Source organism: Hyperolius riggenbachi, chromosome 12 (assembly GCF_040937935.1).
Source record: "Hyperolius riggenbachi isolate aHypRig1 chromosome 12, aHypRig1.pri, whole genome shotgun sequence".
NCBI classification, from domain to species: Eukaryota; Metazoa; Chordata; class Amphibia; order Anura; family Hyperoliidae; genus Hyperolius; species Hyperolius riggenbachi.
The window spans coordinates 16,203,041-16,229,493 of NC_090657.1; the positions used below are offsets into that span (position 1 = coordinate 16,203,041).

The following is a 26,453-nucleotide window of genomic DNA, read 5'->3' on the forward strand; positions in this document are numbered from 1 at the left end:
AACACTTTCCTAGAAGAAAATGGCTTCTGAGAGCAAGAAAGAGATAAAAAAGGGGGAAATTCTTATCAGTGAGGGTCACACTGTAGTCACTTCCTGTCTGAGTCAGGACTGAGTCAGCCACTTACATACCTGATATTTACCTCTTTCAGGCAGAGAAAGAAAAAAAGGAACACAGCATAGTTATTTGTGTGCTAGGCACTTTACATACCCATGTCTATCTCATTATGCCACATGTCAGTTGTGGTATCCTTTAAAGAAAACCTGTAATGAGAAAAACCTCCCCTGGGGGGTACTCACCTGGGGTGGGGGAAGCCTCTGGATCCTATTGAGGCTTCTCCGTCCTCCTCGGTCCCACGGCGCCGGAGATAAAGCTCCCGAACAGCGGGGATGTAAATATTTACCTTCCTGGCTCCAGTGCAGGCGCAGTATCGGCTCCCCGCCTCTGAGATTGGCGGAAATAGCCGATCGCTGTCAGTCCGTTCTACTGTGTACAAGTCTCCTGCACCTGCGCAGTAGAGCGGACCTGACAGAGAGCAGCTATTTTCGCCTATCTCCGTGCGGAGAGCCGCAACAGCCCCCCGCTGGAGCCAGGAAAGGTAAATAAATCAGCGCTTGTCAGGCTTGTCGAGGGAGGATTCCGAGACACTTCGGGGGAGCCAGCGCTGGACTGCCTGCAGCTACAGGGGAGGGGGGAAGCCTCATTGGGACCCTGAGGCTTCTCCCTCCCGAGGTAAGTACCCCCCAGGGGACTTTTTTTTGTTACAGGTTCTCTTTAACGAAACAATATAACTTTTAAAAAAATTGTGTTTTACAGCGGACCACAGGGAAATTGATGTGGAACGATATGGCTGCTACACAGGCAGTGATTATGAGTACAGTTAGTGACATGCAACATACAATTTTGGACATTGCCTTATACACTCTGGATGGAAGCGCGTGCTTTATCTCTCTATCGTACCTGCTGACCCTGCAGGTCACTAAGGAAAGGAGGAAGACCAGGGAGCTCATGCGGATGATGGGACTAAAAGACTCAGCATTTTGGTGAGTGTGTGACTTAACATGAAGGGGACACTGAACCAACTATTGGAATCTTATGACTACATTTAATATACATAAATACAGCACAGCCTATTCTATAAGTTCTACACCAGCAGTGTCAAACTCAATCACGTAAGAGGCCAAAATCTAAAACCTCGTCTATACTGTAGGGGATTGTGGCTCCCAAGACAGGTTGCATCTGATTAACTAGCAGCATGAATGTGCAGAGCCTAATTATAGGCAGGTTACACAACCTGCATTCAAAACCAATGCAACAAAATTGAGGAGCTGCTGGTCAATTAGATGCAGCCTATCTTGGGAGCGCTGCCAAACTCCCCCTCCAGTATAGAAATGTACGTTTACTCATGGCTAGCTGAACTCATTTGTTATTTCTAGTTTGCATTCCATTTTAAACCGAGTTTAGGGTTTAGTGCATAGCTTGCATCTGTTTTGAATTATCCAAGATGAGCATTTGTCTCTAGGTCTGCCCGCCTTTGTTGGTAGTAATTTCAGATGCATCCTGATCAGAAGCTCTGCCAATTTTTCCCTGTTCTCCAATAAAACTTAGTCTAAGTCGTTGGGCAATTTTTTTTTCCTGAAAATTTGACATTTATTGAGCAGTCTCAAACTAAGTGGTATAACTATAGTGATCATGGGAGGTCCTCACCTTCTGCAGAGTAGTGCAGTGGAGCAGTTTCATATTTTCTTGCCCCAATGCTGCTTTGGCAGACAAGCATCTAGATGAAGTGTGGCCCAAGGCAGTATGCCAAGCTTCTCCTCCCCCATAGTTTTTTTTTTGGTAAGCTGCCACACAAGGGGGTTTGGATGGCCAGAGGGGTAATTTTGCTGACGGGTTGCTACACTCCACCTCAGAACTGACAATAGTTCAACCAGTAACACTGTCACGAGTTGCTCCTCTGGCTGGGAAGGCAGTGTGCAGTAATTATTTTACTGCTGACAGCGGAGAAATACATTAGTGGCAATGGGCACTGGGTATTATCGGGCGCCACGGGTGCCCTTTAAAATATCGACATTGAAGGGAAATTTGGATGCTCACAACACCTGATAAGTGTAAAACTGGAGAGTAGTGCTGCTCGGATACCCCTTTTCAAAATCCGTATTGAATTCGGATCCGGATACCCAGATATCCGGTTCCGAATCCGATATCCGAATCCAAACTTTTTGTTCGATCTGAGTAGAATCGGATATCCGAACCCAATATCCGGGATATCCAGTCAGATTCGGATATTCAGATAGAAAACCGGAAGTGGCCTTTCAATTGCTTCCGAAATCTCTCTCCAGATATCCGGATTTCAGATAGATATCCGAGTTAAGTCGAATAATGCTATTCGGATTTTAACAGATATCCGGAATCCGAATCCAGGTTCGGATAGCTGAAAAAGTTTGTATTATCTGGGTAGTTCCGATACCTGAATATTGGATGAGCACCACTGCTGGGGAGGGGGTTTTAAAGGTTAGATGTGTGTGGGAAGGGGGGGGGTCTTAAGGGTTGGGGGGATCTTAAGGGTTAGGCATGGGTGGAGGTGGGTCTTAAGGGTTAGATGTGCAGGGTTAGGGATGGGGGGGTTCTTAAGGGTTAGGCTTCAGGGGAGGAGGATCTTAATGGTTAGGTTTGTGTGGGGGATGTTAAGGGTTAGGCATGGGGGGTTACGTTTAGTTTTAGGCATTAAGCGGCAGGGTTCTGTGTGAGAATAGGTTAGGACAGAGTAAAATATGTTACAGATATTCTACTATAGGGATAACCAGGGCAGCCATCAGGGACAACTGACACTGAAGTGAAGGGCTCAGGGCTTCTGGGGGCCCTGCCCCCCAATCGCTGGAAGGGCCACATGTGCTGGCTGCAGGCCTGTGGCTCACTAACCAGCACACTGCATTCCAGCACTGAGAGAAGAGTGACATCCGCGCATGAACGTGGGGAGCAGATGAGTGAGTCCACTACAGCGGACTTTCTATACTGGGGCACCACCTATATCTGGCTACAGGTTACCTATACTGGGCCACCACCTATACCTGGCTACCTATACTGGGGCTGGAACCACCTTTTCCTAGCTACCTATACTGGGGCACCACCTATACCTGGCTACCTTTACTGGGGCACCACCTATACTTGGCTGCTTATACTGGGGTGCCTATAGCTTGCTACCTATACTGGGGGCACCTGTACCTGGCTAACCTACACTGGTTCACCACCCATACCATCCTACCTATACTGGGGGCAACTATACCAGGCTACCTATACCGGGAAACCACCTATAGTTGAATACCTATACTGGGAGCAGCTGTATCTTGCTGGCCTATACTGGGGAACCAGCTATTCCAGGCTACCTATACTGGGGGCATCTACACCAGGCTACCTATACTGGAGCACCACCTCTAGCTGGCTACTTATACTGGGGGAACCTATACCTCTCTACCTATACTGGGGGCACCTATGCCTGGATACCTATACTGGGGGCACCTATACCTGGCTAGGGCAGGGGTACGAGCTGAGACAGAAGGAGACAAGAGTTAACACACAGGGGGATAAAAAGAGGCACAGGGGGACAGAGGCGGACAAAAGAGGCCCAGGGAGAAAAGAGATGAGATGGGAACATGAGGTCACACAGAGGGACACAAAAGAGGCACAAACTGAGGTGACACAGAGGGGGACAAAAGAGGCACAGGAAGAAAAGAGGGGGACAAAAGAGAACAGATAAAGTATAAGAACAGACCTACAAGTCACTATCTCATTTGTTAACCAGGGACTACCTGTATTTTTCTAGTATTTGGCTCCACCCACAACATGCCATAGTCATGCCCACTTTTTGCTGCATCACGCTGTGCATGCTGCTTTCTTCAGTGTCCGAGCCATGCACATTTTTTGCCGCAGCGCAATGGACATAGGGGTGGGGTGGCTAGTGCGCGGGAACAGCAACCAGTGGGTCGGCCCAGGGGGCACGCCTGATGATGTGTGAGGGGCCCCAAAATTTCGGATGGCGTCCCTGATTACCGCTATTCTATTGCTATAATTTTGCACCTATTTCTACATGCGGCACTTGCATAGGTATACCCCAGTGGAGCCTGCTCCTCTCCAAGGGTAAGAAGGGTAAACGTGCAGTGTGCTAATGCAAAAAGTTTGTGTTGCCACAAGAGATTGTGAACGTGCCTAAATATTGAATAAGTTTGTAAACCTTGGTTGCATGCTGTAGGTCACTGCATTAATGTCCCATTCTTCCTTAATCAGTACATTACCGGGTCCCAAGCAACCATCACTGTTCCTCAGGCTTCAGTGTCCCACCTCAAGATGAACACTTGTAAAAATGTACCCTGCATAAATTCCAATGAAAATACACAGTAACTTGCCAACCACGACTGGTCGATTCCATTGCATTGCAGATCTTACTAGTGGCAGGTAGATATCAATGACATGCAGATATTACCAACGACAGGCAGACATGAATAACATTCAGATATTGCCAATGATATTCCAAGTATACAAATTCAACCAGCACAGAAGGTTCAGCTTCAGACAACTTTTATTGCTTTGTTGATACAAGATCCAGATCACATAAGTGGGAATACTGAACAGCATGACATGGGAAAAAAACAGTTTTGGTCCTTTCATTATTTTGTATCTAGCTATAGTAGAAAGTGCCATATATAAGTTGGAGAACCATGAGCTGTGGTCGGTGGGCAGGCTGGCAGACCCTTGTAGCCTGCTCGCTATTTGCACACTACTCTTGGCCTATGCAGGCTACCTCAAAAGCACCAGCCAGTGAGCCCTATACTTCTTGTAAGGTCTGCCTGAATACTGAGGGTATTGCCTATCATCTGTGACTTGCTTGTGCATGGCTGCAATACTACAGTATCATCCAGTATCATCCAGGCTGCACAGTAATGTAGACAGAGGAGCATACTATCCATATGTACCTGTACCTGCATTAACTAGTGTGACCTATGCTTCCTGTGTAAGCTGTTGCCTGATTACTGAGGGAATTGCCTATCATCTGTGACTTGCTTGTGCATGGCTGCGGTGCTACAGTATCATCAAGCTGCACAGTAATGTAGACAGAAGAGCATACTATCCATATGTACCTGCATTAACTGGTGTGACTTATGCTTCCTGTGCAAGCTGTTGTGTGTTTATTGCATGCAAATCCCTGCATATTGAGCACTGTGCATTTTGATGTAGCTTTGCTGAAGCATTGAAAAGAAAAAACCACTTCCAAATTATTGACTGAATTAACTTCCCTGGCGTTCCGATTAATTGCGGCGCATGGCTGCGGGAGGGTTTTATATAGTTAATAATTTTTTTCTAACATTTAACTAGCCTAGTGCTAGCTACATGCTTCCCCCCTCCCTTCGCTTTCCCACCCACCCCTCTGATCGCCGACGGCGCAAATACCCAACAGGAAATCCCGTTTTGAACGGGATTTCCTGTATGGGCTTCCCCCATCGCCATGGCGACGATCGGAATGATGTCATCGACGTCAGGGGGAGTCCCGATCCACCCCATAGCGCAGCCTGGCAGTGATTGGCCAGGCTGCGCAAGGGGTCTGTGGGGGGGCCCTCTTTCGCGGCGGATCGGCAGCGATCGGAACAAACATGCAGCTAGCAAAGTGCTAGCTGCGTGTTTGAAAAAAAAATTATGCAAATCGGTCCACCAGGGCCTGAGCAATACACCGCGGCGTTACTGGACGGAACGCCCAGGAGGTTAAGATCCAGTACTATAGTTTATAGTATACTTTTTGTGCTTGAGTATAACCATAACGGATATTATAAACTCCTTATTTAGTAAACCACTTTGCTCGGTCCCCTGGAGTTTACTGTAAAGGGATTCTACTGTAGTCTTTACTGTAGCCTTAAAGAGAAACTCCGACCAAGAATTGAACTTTATCCCAATCAATAGCTGATACCCACTTTTACATGAAAAATATAATGATTTTCACAAACAGACCATCAGGGGGCGCTGTATGACTGATTTTGTGCTGAAACCCCTCCCACAAGAGGCTCTGGTACCGTACGGTACTCTGGGCAAACTGCCACAATGTAACAATGACACACACAGGAAATGGCTGTTTATAGCTGTCTGTTAAAGCCAGAACAGCTACATAATCTGCCCACAGTAACAATGTCACCATGCAATACATGTCAGAATGTGAATCTGGGAGAGGAAAGATTTTACAATGAGCAAACTCTGACTAAATCATGTATACATAATTATTGTAAAAATTAAGCACCTTTTTATATTAAATTATTTTCACTGGAGTTCCTCTTTAAGGGAAAAATGTTAACAATGGACAAGCTGCTGTTTCTGACACATTGTGCGTTCATTTTCAAGCCACAAAATTCTCATAATCTAATCTAAAGACCACACATAACCCTTTAGTACCCTCCTATTGACCTTATTTGTCATGTATCCATCATTTAGCTTATTTTCTGGTGTCCACATTTAAAGTCTACAGCATAGAATTGTATGTGTGCATCAAACAGCAAGTTAAACCTGACAAATCTGGCTTTGCAAATTTGGCCTAATTGGCTAATCACGAGACATTGATCATGCAAATATGCATTTGCTTTCGCGTGCCAAATTGTGCAGGGTTTAACCACTTCGGGACCACAGTCTTTTCGCCCCTTAAGGACCAGAGCCTTTTTCTCCATTCAGACCACTGCAGCTTTCACGGTTTATTGCTCGGTCATACAACCTACCACCTAAATGAATTTTACCTCCTTTTCTTGTCACTAATACAGCTTTCTTTTGATGCTATTTGATTGCTGCTGCGAGTTTTACTTTTTATTATATTCATCAAAAAAGACATGAATTTTGTCAAAAAAATGACTTTTTTAACTTTCTGTGCTGACATTTTTCAAATAAAGTAAAATTTCCTATACATTTGAGCGCGAAAGTTATTCTGCTACATGTCTTTGATAAAAAAAAAAACATTCAGTGTATATTTATTGGATTGGGTAAAAGTTATAGCGTTTACAAACTATGGTGCCAAAAGTGAATTTTCCCATTTTCAAGCATCTCTGACTTTTCTGCGCACCTGTCATGTTTCATGAGGGGCTAAAATTCCAGGATAGTACAAATACCCCCCAAATGACCCCATTTTGGAAAGAAGACATCCCAAAGTATTCAGTGAGAGGCATGGTGAGTTCATAGAAGATTTTATTTTTTGTCACAAGTTAGCGGAAAATGACAGTTTGTGACAAAAAAAAAAAAAAAAAAAAAGTTTCCATTTCTTCTAACTTGCGACAAAAAAAAATGAAATCTGCCACGGACTCACTATGCTCCTCTCTGAATACCTTGAAGTGTCTACTTTCCAGAATGGGGTCATTTGTGGGGTGTGTTTACTGTCCTGGCATTTGGGGGGTGCCTAATTGTAAGCACCCCTGTAAAGCCTAAAGATGCTCATTGGACTTTGGGCCCCTTAGCGCAGTTAGGCCGCAAAAAAGTGCCACACATGTGGTATTGCCGTACTCAGGAAAAGTAGTATAATGTGTTTTGGGGTGTATTTTTACACATACACATGCTGGGTGGGAGAAATATCTCCGTAAATGACAATTTTTTTATTTTTTTTACACACAATTGTCTATTTATAGAGATATTTCTCCCACTCAGCATGGGTATGTGGAAAAATACACCCCAAAACACATTATACTACTTCTCCTGAGTACGGCGATACCACATGTGTGGCACTTTTTTGCACCCTAACTGCGCTAAGGGGCCCAAAGTCCAATGAGTACCTTTAGGATTTCACAGGTCATTTTGAGAAATTTCGTTTCAAGACTACTCCTCACGGTTTAGGGCCCCTAAAATGCCAGGACAGTATAGGAACCCCACAAATTACCCCATTTTAGAAAGAAGACACCCCAAGGTATTCCGTTAGATGTATGGTGAGTTCATAGAAGATTTTTTTTTTTTGTCACAAGTTAGCGGAAATTGATTTTAATTGTTTTTTTTCACAAAGTGTCATTTTCCGCTAACTTGTGACAAAAAATAAAATCTTCTATGAACTCGCCATTCTCCTAACGGAATACCTTGGGGTGTCTTCTTTCTAAAATGGAGTCATTTGTGGGGTTCCTATACTGCCCTGGCATTTTAGGGGCCCTAAACCGTGAGGAGTAGTCTTGAAACCAAATGTGGCAAAATGACCTGTGAAATCCTAAAGGTACTCATTGGACTTTGGGCCCCTTAGCGCACTTAGGGTGCAAAAAAGTGCCACACATGTGGTACCGCCGTACTCAGGAGAAGTAGTATAATGTGTTTTGGGGTGTATTTTTACACATACCCATGCTGGGTGGGAGAAATATCTCTGTAAATGACAATTATTTGATTTTTTTTACACACAATTGTCCATTTACAGAGAGATTTCTCCCACCCAGCATGGGTATGTATAAAAATACACCCCAAAACACATTATACTACTTCTTCTGAGTACGGCGATACCACATGTGTGACACTTTTTTGCAACCTAGGTGCGCTAAGGGGCCTAACGTCCTATTCACAGGTCATTTTGAGGCATTTGGATTCTAGACTACTCCTCACGGTTTAGGGCCCCTAAAATGCCAGGGCAGTATAGGAACCCCACAAGTGACCCCATTTTAGAAAGAAGACACCCCAAGGTATTCTGTTAGGAGTATGGTGAGTTCATAGAAGATTTTTTTTTTGTCACAAGTTAGCGGAAAATGACACTTTGTGAAAAAAAAAACAATACATATCAATTTCCGCTAACTTGTGACAAAAAATAAAATCTTCTATGAACTCATCATACACCTAAAAGAATACCTTGGGGTGTCTTCTTTCTAAAATGGGGTCACTTGTGGGGTTCCTATACTGCCCTGGCATTTTAGGGGCCCTAAACCGTGAGGAGTAGTCTTGAACCCAAATGTCTCAAAATGACCTGTGAAATCCTAAAGGTACTCATTGGACTTTGGGCCCCTTAGCACAGTTAGGCTGCAAAAAAGTGTCACACATGTGGTATCGCCGTACTCAGAAGAAGTAGTATAATGTGTTTTGTGGTGTATTTTTACATATAACCATGCTGGGTGGGAGAAATATCTCTGTAAATGACACATTTTTTTATTTGTTTTACACACAATTGTCCATTTACAGAGAGATTTCTCCCACCCAGCATGGGTATGTGTAAAAATACACCACAAAACACATTATACTACTTCTCCTGAGTATGGCGATACCACATGTGTGACACTTTTTTGCAGCCTAGGTGCGCTAAGGGGCCCAACGTCCTATTCACAGGTCATTTTGAGGCATTTGTTTTCTAGACTACTCCTCACGGTTTAGGGCCCCTAAAATGCCAGGGCAGTATAGGAACCCCACAAGTGACCCCATTTTAGAAAGAAGACACCCCAAGGTATTCCGTTAGGGGTATGGTGAGTTCATAGAAGATTTTATTTTTTCTCACAAGTTAGTGAAAAATGACACTTTGTGAAAAAAACAATAACAATCCAATTTCCGCTAACTTTTGACAAAAAATAAAATATTCTATGAACTCATCATACACCTAACAGAATACCTTGGGGTGTCTTCTTTCTAAAATGGGGTCACTTGTGGGGTTCCTATACTGCCCTGGCATTTTACGGGCCCAAAACTGTGAGTAGTCTGGAAACCAAATTTCTCAAAATGACTGTTCAGGGGTATAAGCATCTGCAAATTTTGATGACAGGTGGTCTATGAGGGGGCAAATTTTGTGGAATCGGTCATAAGCAGGGTGGCCTCTTAGATGACAGGATGTATTGGGCCTGATCTGATGGATAGGAGTGCTAGGGGGGTGACAGGAGGTGATTGATGGGTGTCTCAGGGGGCGGTTAGAGGGGAAAATAGATGCAATCAATGCACTGGGGAGGTGATCGGAAGGGGGTCTGAGGGGGATCTGAGGGTTTGGCCGAGTGATCAGGAGCCCACACGGGGCAAATTAGGGCCTGATCTGATGGGTAGGTGTGCTAGGGGGTGACAGGAGGTGATTGATGGGTGTCTCAAGGTGTGATTAGAGGGGGGAAATAGATGCAAGCAATGCACTGGCGAGGTGATCAGGGCTGGGGTCTGAGGGCGTTCTGAGGTGTGGGCGGGTGATTGGGTGCCCGCAAGGGGCAGATTAGGGTCTAATCTGATGGGTAACAGTGACAGGTGGTGATGGGGGTGATTGATGGGTAATTAGTGGGTGTTTAGAGGAGAGAATAGATGTAAACAATGGATTTGGGAGGTGATCTGATGTCGGATCTGCGGGCGATCTATTGGTGTGGGTGGGTGATCAGATTGCCCGCAAGGGGCAGGTTAGGGGCTGATTGATGGGTGGCAGTGACAGGGGGTGATTGATGGGTGGCAGTGACAGGGGGTGATTGATGGGTGATTGACAGGTAATCAGTGGGTTATTACAGGGGAGAACAGATGTAAATATTGCACGGGCGAATTGATAAGGGGGGGGGGTCTGAGGGCAATCTGAGCGTGTGGGCAGGTGATTGGGTGCCCGCAAGGGGCAGATTAGGGTCTAATCTGATGGGTAACAGTGACAGGTGGTGATAGGGGGTGATTGATGGGTAATTAGTGGGTGTTTAGAGGAGAGAATAGATGTAAACAATGGATTTGGGAGGTGATCTGATGTCGGATCTGCGGGCGATCTATTGGTGTGGGTGGGTGATCAGATTGCCCGCAAGGGGCAGGTTAGGGGCTGATTGATGGGTGGCAGTGACAGGGGGTGATTGATGGGTGGCAGTGACAGGGGGTGATTGATGGGTGATTGACAGGTAATCAGTGGGTTATTACAGGGGAGAACAGATGTAAATATTGCACGGGCGAATTGATAAGGGGGGGGGGTCTGAGGGCAATCTGAGCGTGTGGGCAGGTGATTGGGTGCCCGCAAGGGGCAGATTAGGGTCTAATCTGATGGGTAACAGTGACAGGTGGTGATGGGGGTTATTGATGGGTAATTAGTGGGTGTTTAGAGGAGAGAATAGATGTAAACAATGGATTTGGGAGGTGATCTGATGTCGGATCTGCGGGCGATCTATTGGTGTGGGGGGGTGATCAGATTGCCCGCAAGGGGCAGATCAGGGGCTGATTGATGGGTGGCAGTGACAGGGGGTGATTGACGGGTGATTGACGGGTGATTGACAGGTGATTGACAGGTGATTGACAGGTGATTGACAGGTGATCAGGGGGGATAGATGCATACAGTACACGGGGGGGGGGGGTCTGGGGGGGGGTCTGGGGAGAATCTGAGGGGTGGGGGGGTGATCAGGAGGGAGTAGGGGGCAGATTAGGGACTTAAAAAAAAAATAGCGTTGACAGATAGTGACAGGGAGTGATTGATGGGTGATTAGGGGGGTGACTGGGTGCAAACAGTGGTCTGGGGGGTGGGCAGGGGGGGGTCTGAGGGGTGCTGTGGGCGATCAGGGGGCAGGGGGGGGGAAATCAGTGTGCTTGGGTGCAGACTAGGGTGGCTGCAGCCTGCCCTGGTGGTCCCTCGGACACTGGGACCACCAGGGCAGGAGGCAGCCAGTATAATAGGCTTTGTATACATTACAAAGCCTATTATACACTGTTGCAGCGGCGATCCGGATGCCAGTAACCCGCCGGCGCTTCCGAACGGCCGGCGGGTTACGGCGAACGGGGGGCGGAGCCAGTCCCCGGCGGCTGATCGCGTCACGAATGACGCGATCGCCGCATAGCCACTCCCGCAGCCGCCCCCGCCGATGGGCGTATTGCGGTCGTTTGGGACCGGTCTTTGCCGCCGCCCATCGGCTGGGGGCGGTCGTTAAGTGGTTAAAACTAATACTGCAAAGCGATTGCCCTGCGGGAATTAGTTCATGCTGCATTAGTACTATCCAGGAGCACCACGGGGGGCTCCCCAATGCCCCCATACAACCGGGTAGCCTCCCCGTGGCGCTCCTGGATAGTGCTAATGCAGCATGAACGAATCCCCGCAGGGCAATCGCTTTGCGGTATTAGTTTTAGACCCTGAATATTTTGGCATGCGAAAGCAAATGCATATTTGCATGATCAATGTCTCGTGATTAGCCAATTAGGCCAAATTTGCAAAGCTAGATTTGTCAGGTTTAACTTGCTGTTTGATGCACACATAAAATTCTCTGCTGTAGTTTTTCCAAATTTAACCACTTTACCTCCCGCGGTACGAATTTCTCCCTAAAAAAACCAAGGGACGGAGTAATACATTAGTTTTACACAATAAATTAACTCATTACCTCCCACACTCCCCAATGTTTTTTTTTTTAGTAATTAAAAAAAAAAATACAATAAAAAAAAACATAAATAGTTACCTTAGGGACTGAACTTTTTAAATATTTATGTCAGGAGGGTACAACACTGTTACTTTATAAATTATAAGGCCCCGTTCAGACTGCAGAACGCGGACCGCAACGCATGCGGACCGCAACGCGTATGAACGCACGCCATCCGCGTTCGTATGCGTTGCGTGGCTGATCCCATCACTGAAAAGTGAATGGGACAGCCATGCGTTTTTACAAAAAATGCATGCAGCATGCGTTCCCGGACCGCACAGGTCCGGAACGCATGCAGTGTGAACATCAGACATTGCACTCTATGCAATGTCTGATGTCGTGCGTGTCGGCCACCTGCACGCGTTTCCAAAACGCGGCTGGAAACGCGTGCAGTGTGAACGGGGCCTAAGCTTGTAATTAGGGATGGACGCAAAACTGAAAAAAATGCACCTTTATTTCCAAATAAAATATTGGCGCCAAACATTGTGATAGGGACATAATTTAAACGGTTTTATAACCGGGACAAATGGGCAAATACAATTAATGGGTTTTAATTACAGTAGCATGCATTATTTAAAAACTATAATGGCCGAAAACTGAAAAATAATGATTTTTTTCCCCACATTTTTTCCTATTTTCCCATTAAAACACATTTAGAATAAAATAATTCTTGGCATAAGGTCTCACCTAAAGAAAGCCTAATTGGTGGTGAAAAGAACAAGATATAGTTCATTTAATTGTGATAAGTAATGATAAAGTTATAGGTGAATGAATGGAAGGAGCGCTGAATAGTGTAAATTGCTCTGGTGTTCAAGGGGTAAAACCCCTCAGCGGTAAAGTGGTTAAAGTACCTGTGTTGTTATTATTATTTAGTAAAGCGCCAACATATGCCATGCCACTGTACAAATTAAGAAACAAACATGAGGTACAAAATAATACAAACAATGGTATACACCAATATACGGAATACAGAATAAGTACACAATTCAGAATTGGTAATTAGTGACAAAATAAATATGAATAAATGTATAACAAATTCCAAGACACAAAAGGGTGAGAGAGCCCTGCCCTTGTGAGCTTACAATCTAGAGGTGTGGTGTTCTCCCGTTATTATGCTAATTTTATAACGCCCCTTCTATGGCACTGACTCATAATTGTGCGCTCCCTCAGTCACTACCTCACTATAGTCATGTGACATCAAAGTTCTCTCCAAAGTTCTGCCTCATTATAGTCATGTGATATTACGTTATTGCAGTGAAACCATACAACAGAGGATAAGGCGCTACTTACCGCAGCTGAATGAAGAAAAGTAATTGTAATTGCAGGTGTGGCACGTTACTGTACAACTCAGCCTCAGGATATTCCATATGTGCACTTTGCTGGAGGGAAGGCTTTGGGCAGTAAAGGACTTGGTAGACCATTTACATTATATTTGCTTGTGTTTCAGGTTGTCATGGGGACTACTGTATCTTGTCAGTGTCCTCATCATCGCCATCCTTCTGTCTGTCATCACCACAGCTTACTTATTGGTAGAAAGCTCCTTTGGACTTATCCTCCTTCTCTTCTTCCTGTATGGAGTGGCAACGGTAGGTAGGTGTGTGTGTGTGTGTTGGTGTGCAGGGAGGGAAAGGGGATACAGTATTAAACTGTCAACCCCCTTCCCCACGACAAGGCAGGCTAGAGGGGGGAAAAGAAATACCCACAACATCACACAAGAAAGACCATCCAATGCGTGACAATGTCCTCTGCAGCAGTTCCTGTACATCACGTTTTCTTACTCAACCTGCCAGTGCCACAAGTTCCTCAAGTGACACCGACAATATTTAAAGGAAACCTGAGATGAACTGGTACCTTTAAAATAAAAATACCCCCCAAAAGTGAATGTCAAATACAGGCTATTTCTGTAATTTCTGTTGTTCTCCTGAGCTCATTTAATTCTTAATTTTTCATTTTTTATCCTGTCATGTTTATCCAAGATGGCCGCCATCTGCTGCCCGGTCAGTTTCACTGTGTGTTAAGTTACATAGTTATTTTGGTTGAAAAAAAGACATACGTCCATCTAGTTCAACCAGTACAAAGTACAACTCCAGCCTGCTCCATTGCATATCCCTGTTGATCCAGAGGAAGGCGAAAAACCCTTACAAGGCATGGTCCAATTGGCCCCAAAAGGGAAAAATTCCTTCCCGACTTCAGATGGCAATCAGATAAAATCCCTGGATCAACAAGTTCTCCATCAAATAATGTATGCAGGGACATATAAATATATATTAGGAAAAAAACTGCAGACATATACACACAGGTGCAATTACTTTTACTTATTCCTGTAAAACCAAAGACAAGCACAGCTGCTGTTGCATTTGATCTGTGTACATTCATCATTATAGAGCAGTGTCCCTGTATGTTCCTGGCTCAAATGCGGAGAAATAAGTGTGTAACTCAAGCTGGGGCACTAATTAGCTGGGTAGATAAATACATCTGTTTACTGAGCTGCTTTTTCCATAACAGGCGCTGCACTCTGTGATGCCGTTCTGTGCACAGATAGGGAGAACACAGGCAGAGAGGGAGGCGGGCTTGAGCAGACTGCTCTCACAGATAGGGAGAATACAGGCAGAGAGGGGGGCGGGCTTGAGCAGACTGCTCTCACAGATAAGGAGACCACAGGCAGAGAGGGGGCGGGCTTGAGCAGACTGCTCTCACTGCTATAGAGCTTCCTGATAAAGCAACCGACTGAGAGCTCAGTCAGTGGTTTTTACAGGGGGGAGTATAAGCTCACAGGGTAGATCAGAATGAAACAGACAGCAGGATGTCTGTTCTCATGTCCCTACTTGTGTATAGTATTAATTAAGGCAGGTTGCTTGTCTTTGGTAGACTTTAAGGTGTGGAGACATCACTGTTCTTTCAGTAGGTGCTCTTCACAGCCCGACAGTTTTCAAAAGCTAAAGTTTTGCGTGACAAGTCCATCTGCCCCAGCACTTATCCATATACGTGGGTAGGTCCCTGTGTGCCCCTCCCCCGCCATCAAAGGGTCTGCGGGGGCAATACTTACGCCTAGGGATGGGAAGAATCCACAATTTCTTCGAATCCGAATCTGGATCCGAATCTAAAAAGGTTCTCGAATATCTCGAACCTTTCGAATCCCGAATCTTACGAATCCTGCACATAAGAATTGTGCGATCCATGGTATAGTTGCCCGCAGTATAGGTAGCTAGGTAAAGGTGTCTTCAGTATAGCTATCAAGATATAGGGACCTTCACTATAGGTTGCAAGGTATAGGGGCCTTCAGTATAGGTTGCAGGGTATAGTGGCCTTCAGTATAGGTAGCAGGGTATAGGGGCCTTCAGTATAGGCAGCAGGGTATAGGGGCCTTCAGTATAGGTAGCAGGGTATAGGGGCCTTCAGTATAGGTAGCAGGGTATAGGGGCCTGCAGTATAGGCAGCCGGGTATAGTGGCCTTCAGTATAGGCAGCAGGGTATAGGGGTCTTCAGTATAGGCAGCAGGGTATAGGGGCATTCAGTATAGGTAGCCGGGTATAGGGGCCTTCAGTATAGGTAGCAGGGTATAGGGGCCTTCAGTATAGGTAGCAGGGTATAGGGGGCTTCAGTATAGGTAGCAGGGTATAGGGGCCTTCAGTATAGGTAGCAGGGTATAGGGGGCTTCAGTATAGGTAGCAGGCTATGGGGGGGCTTCAGTATAGGCAGGAGGGTATAGGGGCCCTCAGTATAGGAAGCAGGGTATATGGGGGCTTCAGTATAGTTAGCAGGCTATGGGGGGCTTCAGTATAAGTAGCTGGGTAAGGGGGCTTCAATATAGGCAGCAGGCTATGGGGGTGCTTCAGTATAGGTAACAGGCTATGGGGGGCTTCAGTATAGGTAGCAGGCTATGGGGGCTTCAGTATAGGTAGCAGGCTATGGGGATGCTTCAGTATAGGTAACAGGCTATGGGGGGGCTTCAGTATAGGTAGCAGTCTATAGGGATGCTTCAGTATAGGTAACAGGCTATGGGGGGCTTCAGTATAGGTAGCAGGCTATGGGGGGGGGGCTTCAGTATAGGTAGCAGGCTATGGGGGGCTTCAGTATGGGGGGCTTCAGTATAGGTAGCGAGTATGGGGGGCTTTAGTATAGGTAGCAGGCTATGGGGGGCTTCAGTATGGGGGGCTTCAGTATAGTTAGCAGGCTATGGGGGCTTTAGTATAGGTAGCAGGCTATGGGGGGCTTTAGTATAGTTAGCAGGCTATGGGGGGCTTCAGTATGGGGGCTTCAGTATAGATAGCAGGCTATGGGGGGCTTCAGTATGGGGGCTTCAGTATAGATAGCAGGCTATGGGGGGCTTCATATGGGGGCTTCAGTATAGGTAGCAGGCTATGGGGGCTTCAGTATGGGGGGCTTCAGTATAGATAGCAGGCTATGGGGGGCTTCAGTATAGGTAGCAGGCTATGGGGGGCTTCGTATGGGGGCTTCAGTATAGGTAGCAGGCTATGGGGGGCTTCAGTATGGGGGGCTTTAGTATAGATAGCAGGCTATGGGGGGCTTCGTATGGGGGCTTCAGTATAGGTAGCAGGCTATGGGGGGCTTCAGTATGGGGGTCTTTAGTATAGTTAGCAGGCTATGGGGGGCTTCGTATGGGGGCTTCAGTATAGATAGCAGGCTATGGGGGCTTCGTATGGGGGGCTTCAGTATATTATTATTATTATTTATTGTATTTATATAGCGCCAACATATTACGCAGCGCTGCACAATAGATAAAAGGGTTAACATACACGGTAGAACATACAGGAAACTCACAACAAAACAAGATCATGCAAATGATTTGATAATACAGTGTCATAGGTCAAAATAGAGATTGTTCTAGTCCACAAAAGGGGTGATTGTCAGTAAGATTGCATAATCCAGCTGGAAACACTAAGGGAGAGGGCCCTGCCAGAGGTTTACAATCTAAAGGGTGGGGGTGGAGACAATAGGTGTGTCTGCGAGAGGGTGTCTAACAGAACATATTATGGTGCTGGTGTAGGGGGGTATGCGAGCATGAAAGGGTGAGTCTTGAGAGCTTGTGTGAAGGTATTAAAGGTGGGGGCAAGTCTGGTGGCTGGAGGGAGTGAGTTCCAGAGAGTAGGGGCAGCCCTGGTGAGGTCCTGCAATCATGCATGTTTGTTTTTATTTGATGGAGTGGCTTGTGGGCTGTGCAGTTCAGATTCAAAGGCAGAGATGATCTAGTTAGACAGCAATAGTGTTCAGTATAGATAGCAGGCTATGGGGGCTTCGCATGGGTGGCACATATCCTCCTCCCTCCCCCCGCAGCCTCCTCCGCTTGTCCCCCTGCATAAATAAGGAGAAGCAGCCTCTCACCTCCAGCATCAGTGTGGAGCCCGGAGCGGCAGACTTCTCCCTTCACTTCCTAGTTCCCCCTAGTGGCCACCGGACCGGCTTTTACTGATGACGCGTAGTAAGAGCCGGTCACTAGGGGGAATGAGAAAGTCTGCAGGAGGTCTGCCGCTCCGGGCTCCACGCTGGAGGTGAGAGGCTGCTTCTTATTTATGCAGAGGGCGAGCGGAGGCGGCACGGGGAGCGGGAGGAGGACAATTGCGAGCGGGTGAAGCGGCGGATGCGCGACGATGCAGCGTCGGGATTCGGCGAACGGAAAATGGCGTCGGGATTCGATTCCACGACTCTCGAATATTTCCTAATATTCGAGGGATTCGTGAATTCGCCGGATTCGTCGTCCCATCCCTACTTACGCCATTAGACAGAACTTGGCTGAACTGTTGTATATCACTTCTATTCAAACACAACCAGAGAATCTTCATGTCCTTATATTAACTTCAATATAGACCTGCAAAATCTGATACAAAAACAGTGGTTCACAAACATTTAAAACATCCTAAAAACATGATCTGACACAAGAGCTGCTAATGTGACAACATCCCACTGTCCCTGTGATGGTTTATACCGTCTCAATCGCCCAGCCTCAGCCTATGCAAATTGATCGGTTACCCAATCACTATTGGACATCTGTGGGCCCACCACCGGCGCACACCACGAGGCCTCCGCATGCAATCTGTTTAGTGCACTGTATCTGACCGGCCGGCTAGCTAATAGTCTTCTATCAAAGTCATGTATAGACACTTATGGCTTTCTCAGGGGAGAACAATTCCTGTTGTCATGGCCAACAGCCCTCTCACTTGCTGTATACACCGCCTTGTTAGTGTCCTGTATAGCAACAATGCCCAGCACTTCATACGCTTGCACCTGGCAGTCAACTTATCAGATGTTTCATCCGCCTTATCAGATGTTTTAAATGTTTGTGAACCACTGTTTTTGTATCAGATTTTGCAGGTCTATATTAAAGTTAATATAAGCACATGAAGATTCTCTGGTTGTGTTTGAATAGAAGTGATATTAGTCAGGTACCAGAGTATCTCCTCACTATGAGTTGTGCTAATTATATACATGTGGCCGCCAAAATGGTTAGTGAGTAAGTGAACTGTTGTATAGTCTAGTGTAGGTCAACTCATTCTGAACTATGGGGGGGGGGGGGGGGGGTTACTGACTTCTAGATTTTTATTTTATTTTATTAGATATCTTTAACCACTTTACCCCCGCGCGTACGTATTTCTCCGCCCCTTTTTCCATCCTTTAAAAACCAGGGACGGAGAAACACGTACTTTCCGCGTTCCCGACGCTGTCCGCGCTCCCGCTCGTAAACACGCCGCCCGCCGCTAGTAAAACCGCCGCCGCCCGCTCGCCCGGAGATCAATGAACGGGAAAATCCATTCCCATTCGTTGATCTAAGCCCCACAATGACCCGCTGCTCTCCTATGGGCAGCGCGATCATTGTGAGAAGAAACTCACGTGTCCAGCCTCCTTATTTTTCCTCCAAGCTTCCGGAAGGAGGCTTGGAGGTCGCAATAAAGCAAAAAGTTACTGTGGCCATCTTGTGGCCAAATAGTAAACTACACCCTACACATTTTTCACATACAAATAAATGACTTTTACACAAAAAATTAACTCATTACCTCCCACACTCCCAATTTTTTTTTTTTTGTAATTAAAAAAAAATTCAAAAATTTACAATTAAAAAAAAATACATAATTAGTTACCTTAGGGACTGAACTTTTTAAATATTTAAGTCAAGAGGGTATAACACTGTTACTTTATAAACTATGGGCTTGTAATTAGGGATGGACGCAAAACTGAAAAAAATGCACCTTTATTTCCAAATGAAATATTGGCGCCAAACATTGTGATAGGGACATAATTTAAACGGTTTTATAACCGGGACAAAAGGGCACATAAATTTCATGGGTTTTAATTACAGTAGCATACATTATTTAAAAACTATAATGGCCGAAAACTGAAAAATAATTTTTTTTTCCCCACATTTTTCCTATTTTCCCATTAAAACACATTTAGAAAAAAATAATTCTTGGCATAATGTCCCACCTAAAGAAAGCCTAATTGGTGGCGGAAAAAACAAGATATAGTTCATTTCATTGCGATAAGTAATGATAAAGTTATAGACGAATGAATGGAAGGAGCGCTGAAAGGTGAAAATTGCTCTGGTGGTCAGGGGGTAAAACCCCTCAGTGGTGAAGTGGTTAAAGTCCACTTGAATTTGTTTATTTCCTCCTTAATAGCCCTAGTTGAGGTTTGCAGGATAACAAGTGTTTTCCTCAGTTATTCAAGAGAATATTAGTAAATTAAGCTTACTTTCATACGTTATGGAACTTGCGGACTGACCTCTGTCTTTAATTTGACCCTTTAGGTGTGCTTTAATTTTATGCTGAGCGCCCTCTTCAGGAAGCCCCGGTTTACAGCGCTTGCAGGGTTTTTCATCACCATCTTCTTATCCTTGTTGGGTTTTTTGCCCGCTATGAGAGCTTTGCCAAGATCTCTGGAGGTTTTCCTGAGTCTCTTCCACCCCTTCTCCTTTGCTGTTGGGTTTACAGAGGTAAGTAAGGTAGTAGAACCAAGAGCTATGGTGTGTAAAGGGAACAAATAGCCTGCTGGGAAACGTTCATGAATTGGACCACAGAGATGACGGGGTATTTGTCCTGTACTTTGTGTCTTTGCAGAGCATGCACATGGAGAATGAACTGCAGGGCGTCTTCTTCTCTGATCTTGGTGGTGACTCTTCCCACGTGTTGTTTAGCTGCCTCTACCTTGTCCTGGATTCTGTGCTTTATTTTTCTCTCACCCTTTACTTCGATAAGATCATTCCAGGTAATGAGGAGTTCTGATATCTATTCTTGCATCTTAAAAGGTAACTGTATAGTGTACTGGCTAAGGGCCAATAAACCTCTGACACAGGAGACCAGGTTTCGGAACTTTTGTGCCTGTGTGTACATGTCTGCAAGTTTATTTCCATGTGTATATATATATATATATATATATATATATATATATATATATATATATATATATATATATACACGTATTCGGCCCCCTTGAAGTTTTCCACATTTTGTCATATTACTGTCACAAACATGAATCAATTTTATTGGAATTCCACGTGAAAGACCAATACAAAGTGGTGTACACATGAGAAGTGGAATGAAAATCATACATGATTCCAAATTTTTTTACAAATCAATAACTGCAAAGAGGGGTGTGTGTAATTATTCAGCCCCCTGAGTCAATACTTTGTAGAACCACCTTTTGCTGCAATTACAGCTGCCAGTCTTTTAGGGTATGTCTCTACCAGCTTTGCACATCTAGAGACTGAAATCCTTGCCCATTCTTCTTTGCAAAACAGCTCCAGCTCAGTCAGATTAGATGGTCAGCAGTTTTCAGATCTTGCCACAGATTCTCGATTGGATTTAGATCTGGACTTTGATTGGGCCATTCTAAAACATGGATATGTTTTGTTTTAAACCATTCAATTGTTGCCCTGGCTTTATGTTTAGGGTCGTTGTCCTGCTGGAAAGTGAACCTCCGCCCTAGTCTCAAGTCTTTTGCAGACTCCAATAGGTTTTCTTCCAAGATTGCCATGTATTTGGTCCCCATCCATCTTCCCATCAACTTTGACCAGCTTCCCTGTCCCTGCTGAAAAGAAGCACCCCCAGAGCATGATGCTGCCACCGCCATATTTGACAGTGGGGATGGTGTGTTCAGAGTAATGTGCAGTGTTAGTTTTCTGCCACACATAGCGTTTTGTATTTTGGCCAAAAAGTTCAATTTTGGTCTCATCGGACCAGAGCACCTTCTTCCACATGTTTGCTGTGTCCCCCACATGGCTTGTGGCAAACTGCAAATGGGACTTCTTATGCTTTTCTGTTAACAATGGCTTTCTTCTTTCCACTCTTCTATAAAGGCCAACTTTGTGCAGTGCACGACTAATTGTTGTCCTATGGACAGATTCCCCCACCTGAGCTGTAGATCTCTGCAGCTCGTCCAGAGTCACCATGGGCCTCTTGACTGCATTTCTGATCAGCGCTCTCCTTGTTCGGCCTGTGAGTTTAGGTGAACAGCCTTGTCTTGGTAGGTTTACAGTTGTGCCATACTCCTTCCATTTCTGAATGATCGCTTGAACAGTGCTCCATGGGATGTTCAAGGCTTCGGAAATCTTTTTGTAGCCTAAGCCTGCTTTAAATTTCTCAATAACTTTATCCCTGACTTGTCTGGTGTGTTCTTTGGACTTCATGGTGTTGTTGCTCCCAAGATTCTCTTAGACAACCTCTGAGGCTGTCACAGAGCAGCTGTATTTGTCCTGACATTAAATTACACACAGGTGCACTCTATTTAGTCATTAGCACTTATCAGGCAATGTCTATGGGCAACTGACTGCACTCAGACCCTAGGGGGCTGAATAATTACGCACACCCCAGTTTGCAGTTATTTATTTGTAAAAAATGTTTGGAATCATGCATGATTTTTGTTCCACTTCTCACATGTACACCACTTTGTATTGGTCTTTCACGTGGAATTACAATTAAATTGATTCATGTTTGTGGCAGTACTATGACAAAATGTGGAAAACTGCACGCACGCACGCACGCACGCACGCACGCACGCACGCACACACACACACACACACACACACTGCCCCTGCATAACAATAACAATAATATTTATATAGCGCTTTTCTCCCTGGGGACTCAAAGCGCATACATTTGATGGAGAACTTTACACACAGTGACACTGACCTGGAAGCAGATGGCAGCCAGCTTGGATTTTAGACAGGATAAAAATGAAAAATTAAGAATTAAATGAGCACAGGAGGGCATCAAAATTAACAGGAATAGCCTGTATTTGGCATACACTTTCGGGGGGTATGTTTATTTTAACCCCCTGGTGGTAATCCCGACCTGAGCACGAGCTCCGCTTTGTGTGCTGAGAGAGGTAAGCGCGTGCTCAAAAAAGCCGCATGCGCAGTGTCCCTGGGTTCCGCGCGTGATCGCGCTGCACAGCAGGCATCTCCCAGCTGTCTGCCTTGATTTTTGGCTGCCCGGATCCCAATGTCCCCGCTTTTCTTCCAGGGACCCGGCGGCCAATCGGAGCAGAGGAGCGGTGGTGGCTGCATGACATCACAGGAGGCGGAGCTAATTTTTAAAGAGAACCTATTATGCACAGGGCAGATGGGAAACTGAGGTATGTCTGTCCTGTGCAGCGGCGATGCATTTTGGGGGATCAGGCAGGCTATTTAAATATATATACTGTATATTTACATGTATTACACTTATATTACATATACTGTGTATATATATATATATATATATATATATATATATATATATATATATTAGTAATCCACTCACTCCAGCCAAACAAAATATTTTAATTAAGCAGATAAACAACTGTTGTGAAAGGTGCCATCTTTGTTGACTGTAAAAAAAAAACACTTCTAAGTGGAAGAGTGCCTAAAGGTTCATACACCCCTACCAACTATCTGCCAAACTTGTCTGTTAAGCCCCATTCACCCGCTCAACAGCGGTCTTTTATGCAGCACAATTGTCCAACAGCTTTTGTGGTGAAACAAGTTGAAACAACTAAATATATATACACACACACACACACACACACACACACAGACGCACGCACGCACGCACGCACGCACGCACGCACGCACGCACGCACACACACACACACACACACACACACACACACACACACACACACACACACACACACACACACACACACATACATATGCACTGACTTCTGCCTGTATTTTGACTACTCTCTGCCTGTCGCCTACTCCGACGTCTGCCTGGATTTTGACTACTCTCTGCCTGTCGCGTACTCCAACATCTGCCTGGATTTTGACTACTCTCTGCCTGCCGCCTGCTCCGACCTCTGCCTGGAGTTTGACTACTCTCTGCCTGCTTCCTGCACTGACTTCTGCCTGTATTTTGACTACACTCTGCCTGTCGCCTACTCTGACGTCTGCCTGGATTTTGACTACTCTCTGCCTGCGGCCCCTCTTCCGACCTCTGCCTGGAGTTTGACTACTCTCTGCCTGCACCGACCTCCGCCTGGATTTTTGACTACTCTCTGCCTGCTGCCTGCACTGACTTCTGACTTCTGCCTGTATTTTGACTACACTCTGCCTGTCGCCTACTCTGACTTCTGCCTGTATTTTGACTACACTCTGCCTGTCGCCTACTCTGACGTCTGCCTGGATTTTGACTACTCTCTGCCTGTCGCGTACTCCAACGTCTGCCTGGATTTGACTGCTCTCTGCCTGCCGCCTGCACCGACCTCTGCCTGGATTTTGACTACTCTCTGCCTGCTGCCTGCACCAACCTCTGCCTGGATTTTGATTACTCACTGCCTGCCTTATTTTTACAGTTTCACATTTTTTTAGGTTTATTCATAAATGTAATTATTTCAACAATTTTGTGTTAGTCTTTTATTAATATGCAGAATGTCTACCAGGCCTTCATTCTGGCATAATTTAATGAGTTATGACTTAAGAATTGGAGGCCTAAAATTCTTGAAAAAAAAGTACCGCTTTTGACTCCTAATTCCAGACAGAAAAGCACCGCCAGAGCGGTTAAAGGTACCTGTTCATATCCGCTTTCCTATAAGGTAAATTCTTTCAAAATAAGCTGTTGTTGCAAATACACTTACAGCTGTGTTTCTTGATTGAACTGCCAAGTGTGGATAAAGCTTGCGGATAGTGGATACTTGATTTCATTCTACCATTATTAAAAGTTCTGACTTTTTCAGAAGTAAGACGCATAGCGCTTCACTAATAATCACTTGTCTCACTTTATAAATAAGAACAGTGTCGGACTGGGAGCTAGTGAAGAGGAAATCCACTTGCTGGCCAAGCAGCAGTAATCAGGTGCTGCTGCTCACAGTAAAGACTTGCTGCAGGTTTCCATTGGGAGTGATAACACAGGGTTACTGCTGCTTGGCCAGCAGGTGGATTTCCTCCGTTTTTTTTTTTTTACTAGAGGTCAATAGTTGTATGTTACACAACACATAATATACAGGACATGTGAATAGACCTCCCCACATGAGTACATGTGGGAGGCTCACATGCCCTACAGGTGTGCTTGGGTTCTCGCTGATCCCCCACTTCCCTAATATGTCATTCGTACGGAGGGGTGCAGCTATCTCACACACATGTAGGGCTGAGCAGTGACAGATGTAGGTCAGTGGGCCAGTGTAACCAATGGGTGAAGAATCACTGCTCCAATTGGACACACCAAGTCCCTTTACAAAGTCTACTGCTCACTATACTGTGGGAATAACATAAGAGTGTGCAAATATATACAGTGACACCAGTTTTGACATGTTTCACCTTGAAAGGCTTCGTCAGGAAAAAATAGTTTACAGTGCAACAAAATGTACATCAGAGACATAAGACCCCCACCAACAAAATCCCAGCAGCAACAGCCCAAGTCAGCTCTTACTTCTCCATTGTATGTCTGCCAGCGTGTAATACGCTGGCACGTCCCAACGTCATGTCATGTGACACCCTGTTGCCATGGAGACGCAATGCTGGATGTGGTGATGGAGTGAGTTTTAAGTCCACCTGTTTCTGCCTGCTCATGACTCAGCAGGGAGGGAGGAGGGGAGGAGTTAGGTTTTAATGTGACCCACAATCTGCAGCACGTGGCCTGGGCCAAGCAAAGTTTACCCAGCCCTGGTCTGTTGTAAAGAAACATGCACATCCAGTATATTTGAGATATTTTTAATGGCAGGGTTTTTCCAAACTTTTGTTGGGCTGTAGACACAGAACTGCATTGTTCCATAAACAAGTACTTTGGTGAAAGGTTTGTGAGCAAGGAAAAGGAGTTTTGAGGAGCAGATGAAAAGGGCAAGCTTTGGACCTCCCACTTTGTAACAAAGGTTGTTAAAGGCCAACTGAAGTAAGAGGTATACAGAGGCTGCCATCTTTACTTCCTTTTAAACAATATCAGTTGTCTGGCAGCCCTGCTGGTCTATTTGTCTGCAGAAGTGTCTGAATAACACCAGAAACAAGCATGCAGCTAACTTGTCAGAACCACCTGACATGCTGCATGCTTGTTCAGGGTCTATGGGTAAAAGTATTAGAGACAGAGGATCAGCAGGACAGCCAGGCAACTAGTACTGCTGCTTAAAAGGAAATAAATTTGGCAGCCTCCATAGCCCTCTCGCTTCAGTTGTCCTTTAACTACAGCCCTTGTGTGACCCAAGCTGATCATGTTTTAAGGCTAACTCCTACTGGGCAAATGTGAATTGGTATTGATTTCACAATCATGTTGACAGCTGTTTCTTTTCTACTGGAAAATCTGAAGATTTGACCTATTATAGAATAGTTGAGGATCAACGTTAAGAAATGCTGGTCTGGACCAAGGTGTCTGGCTTGTTCAGAATAGTGATGGTCATGTCTAAGAGAACGCATGGAGAAGAAAGTGATTTGTTTGATCAGCTGATAGATTTGCAAGGCTCTTATTTGCTGTGATTACATCCTGCTTTAGCAAATGATCGTGAGTACCAAATCAGAGACTTGCATATCCATCACCTGACCAAACTGATCACATGCTTCTCCATGAGCTCTCCTAGATATGACCATCACTAGTGGAGAGTAAAGTGGTCTCTGCCTGGGGTGCAGTTAGGTGCCTGGCAGCCAGTCATTTTTCACTGATAGTGTGTATACTCCTTCTTTGGATAGTGTACTGGTTAAGGGCACTGTGTTCCAGTGGCTGCAGCTCTCGAGTGCTTTGAGT

General features: G+C 45.4%; 1 protein-coding gene across 1 annotated transcript in view; it reads left to right on the plus strand.

Moving 5' to 3' along the window:
* The window catches only part of LOC137540900 (ABC-type organic anion transporter ABCA8-like), a 199,930-nt gene that overhangs the window by 36,533 nt on the left and 136,944 nt on the right, over window positions 1–26,453 (plus strand). The window contains exons 6-9 of the mRNA XM_068262083.1: window positions 815–1,041; window positions 13,745–13,883; window positions 20,057–20,242; window positions 20,367–20,514. Coding sequence (XP_068118184.1) covers window positions 815–1,041; window positions 13,745–13,883; window positions 20,057–20,242; window positions 20,367–20,514 — 700 coding nt within the window. The remainder of the gene's footprint in view (window positions 1–814; window positions 1,042–13,744; window positions 13,884–20,056; window positions 20,243–20,366; window positions 20,515–26,453) is intronic.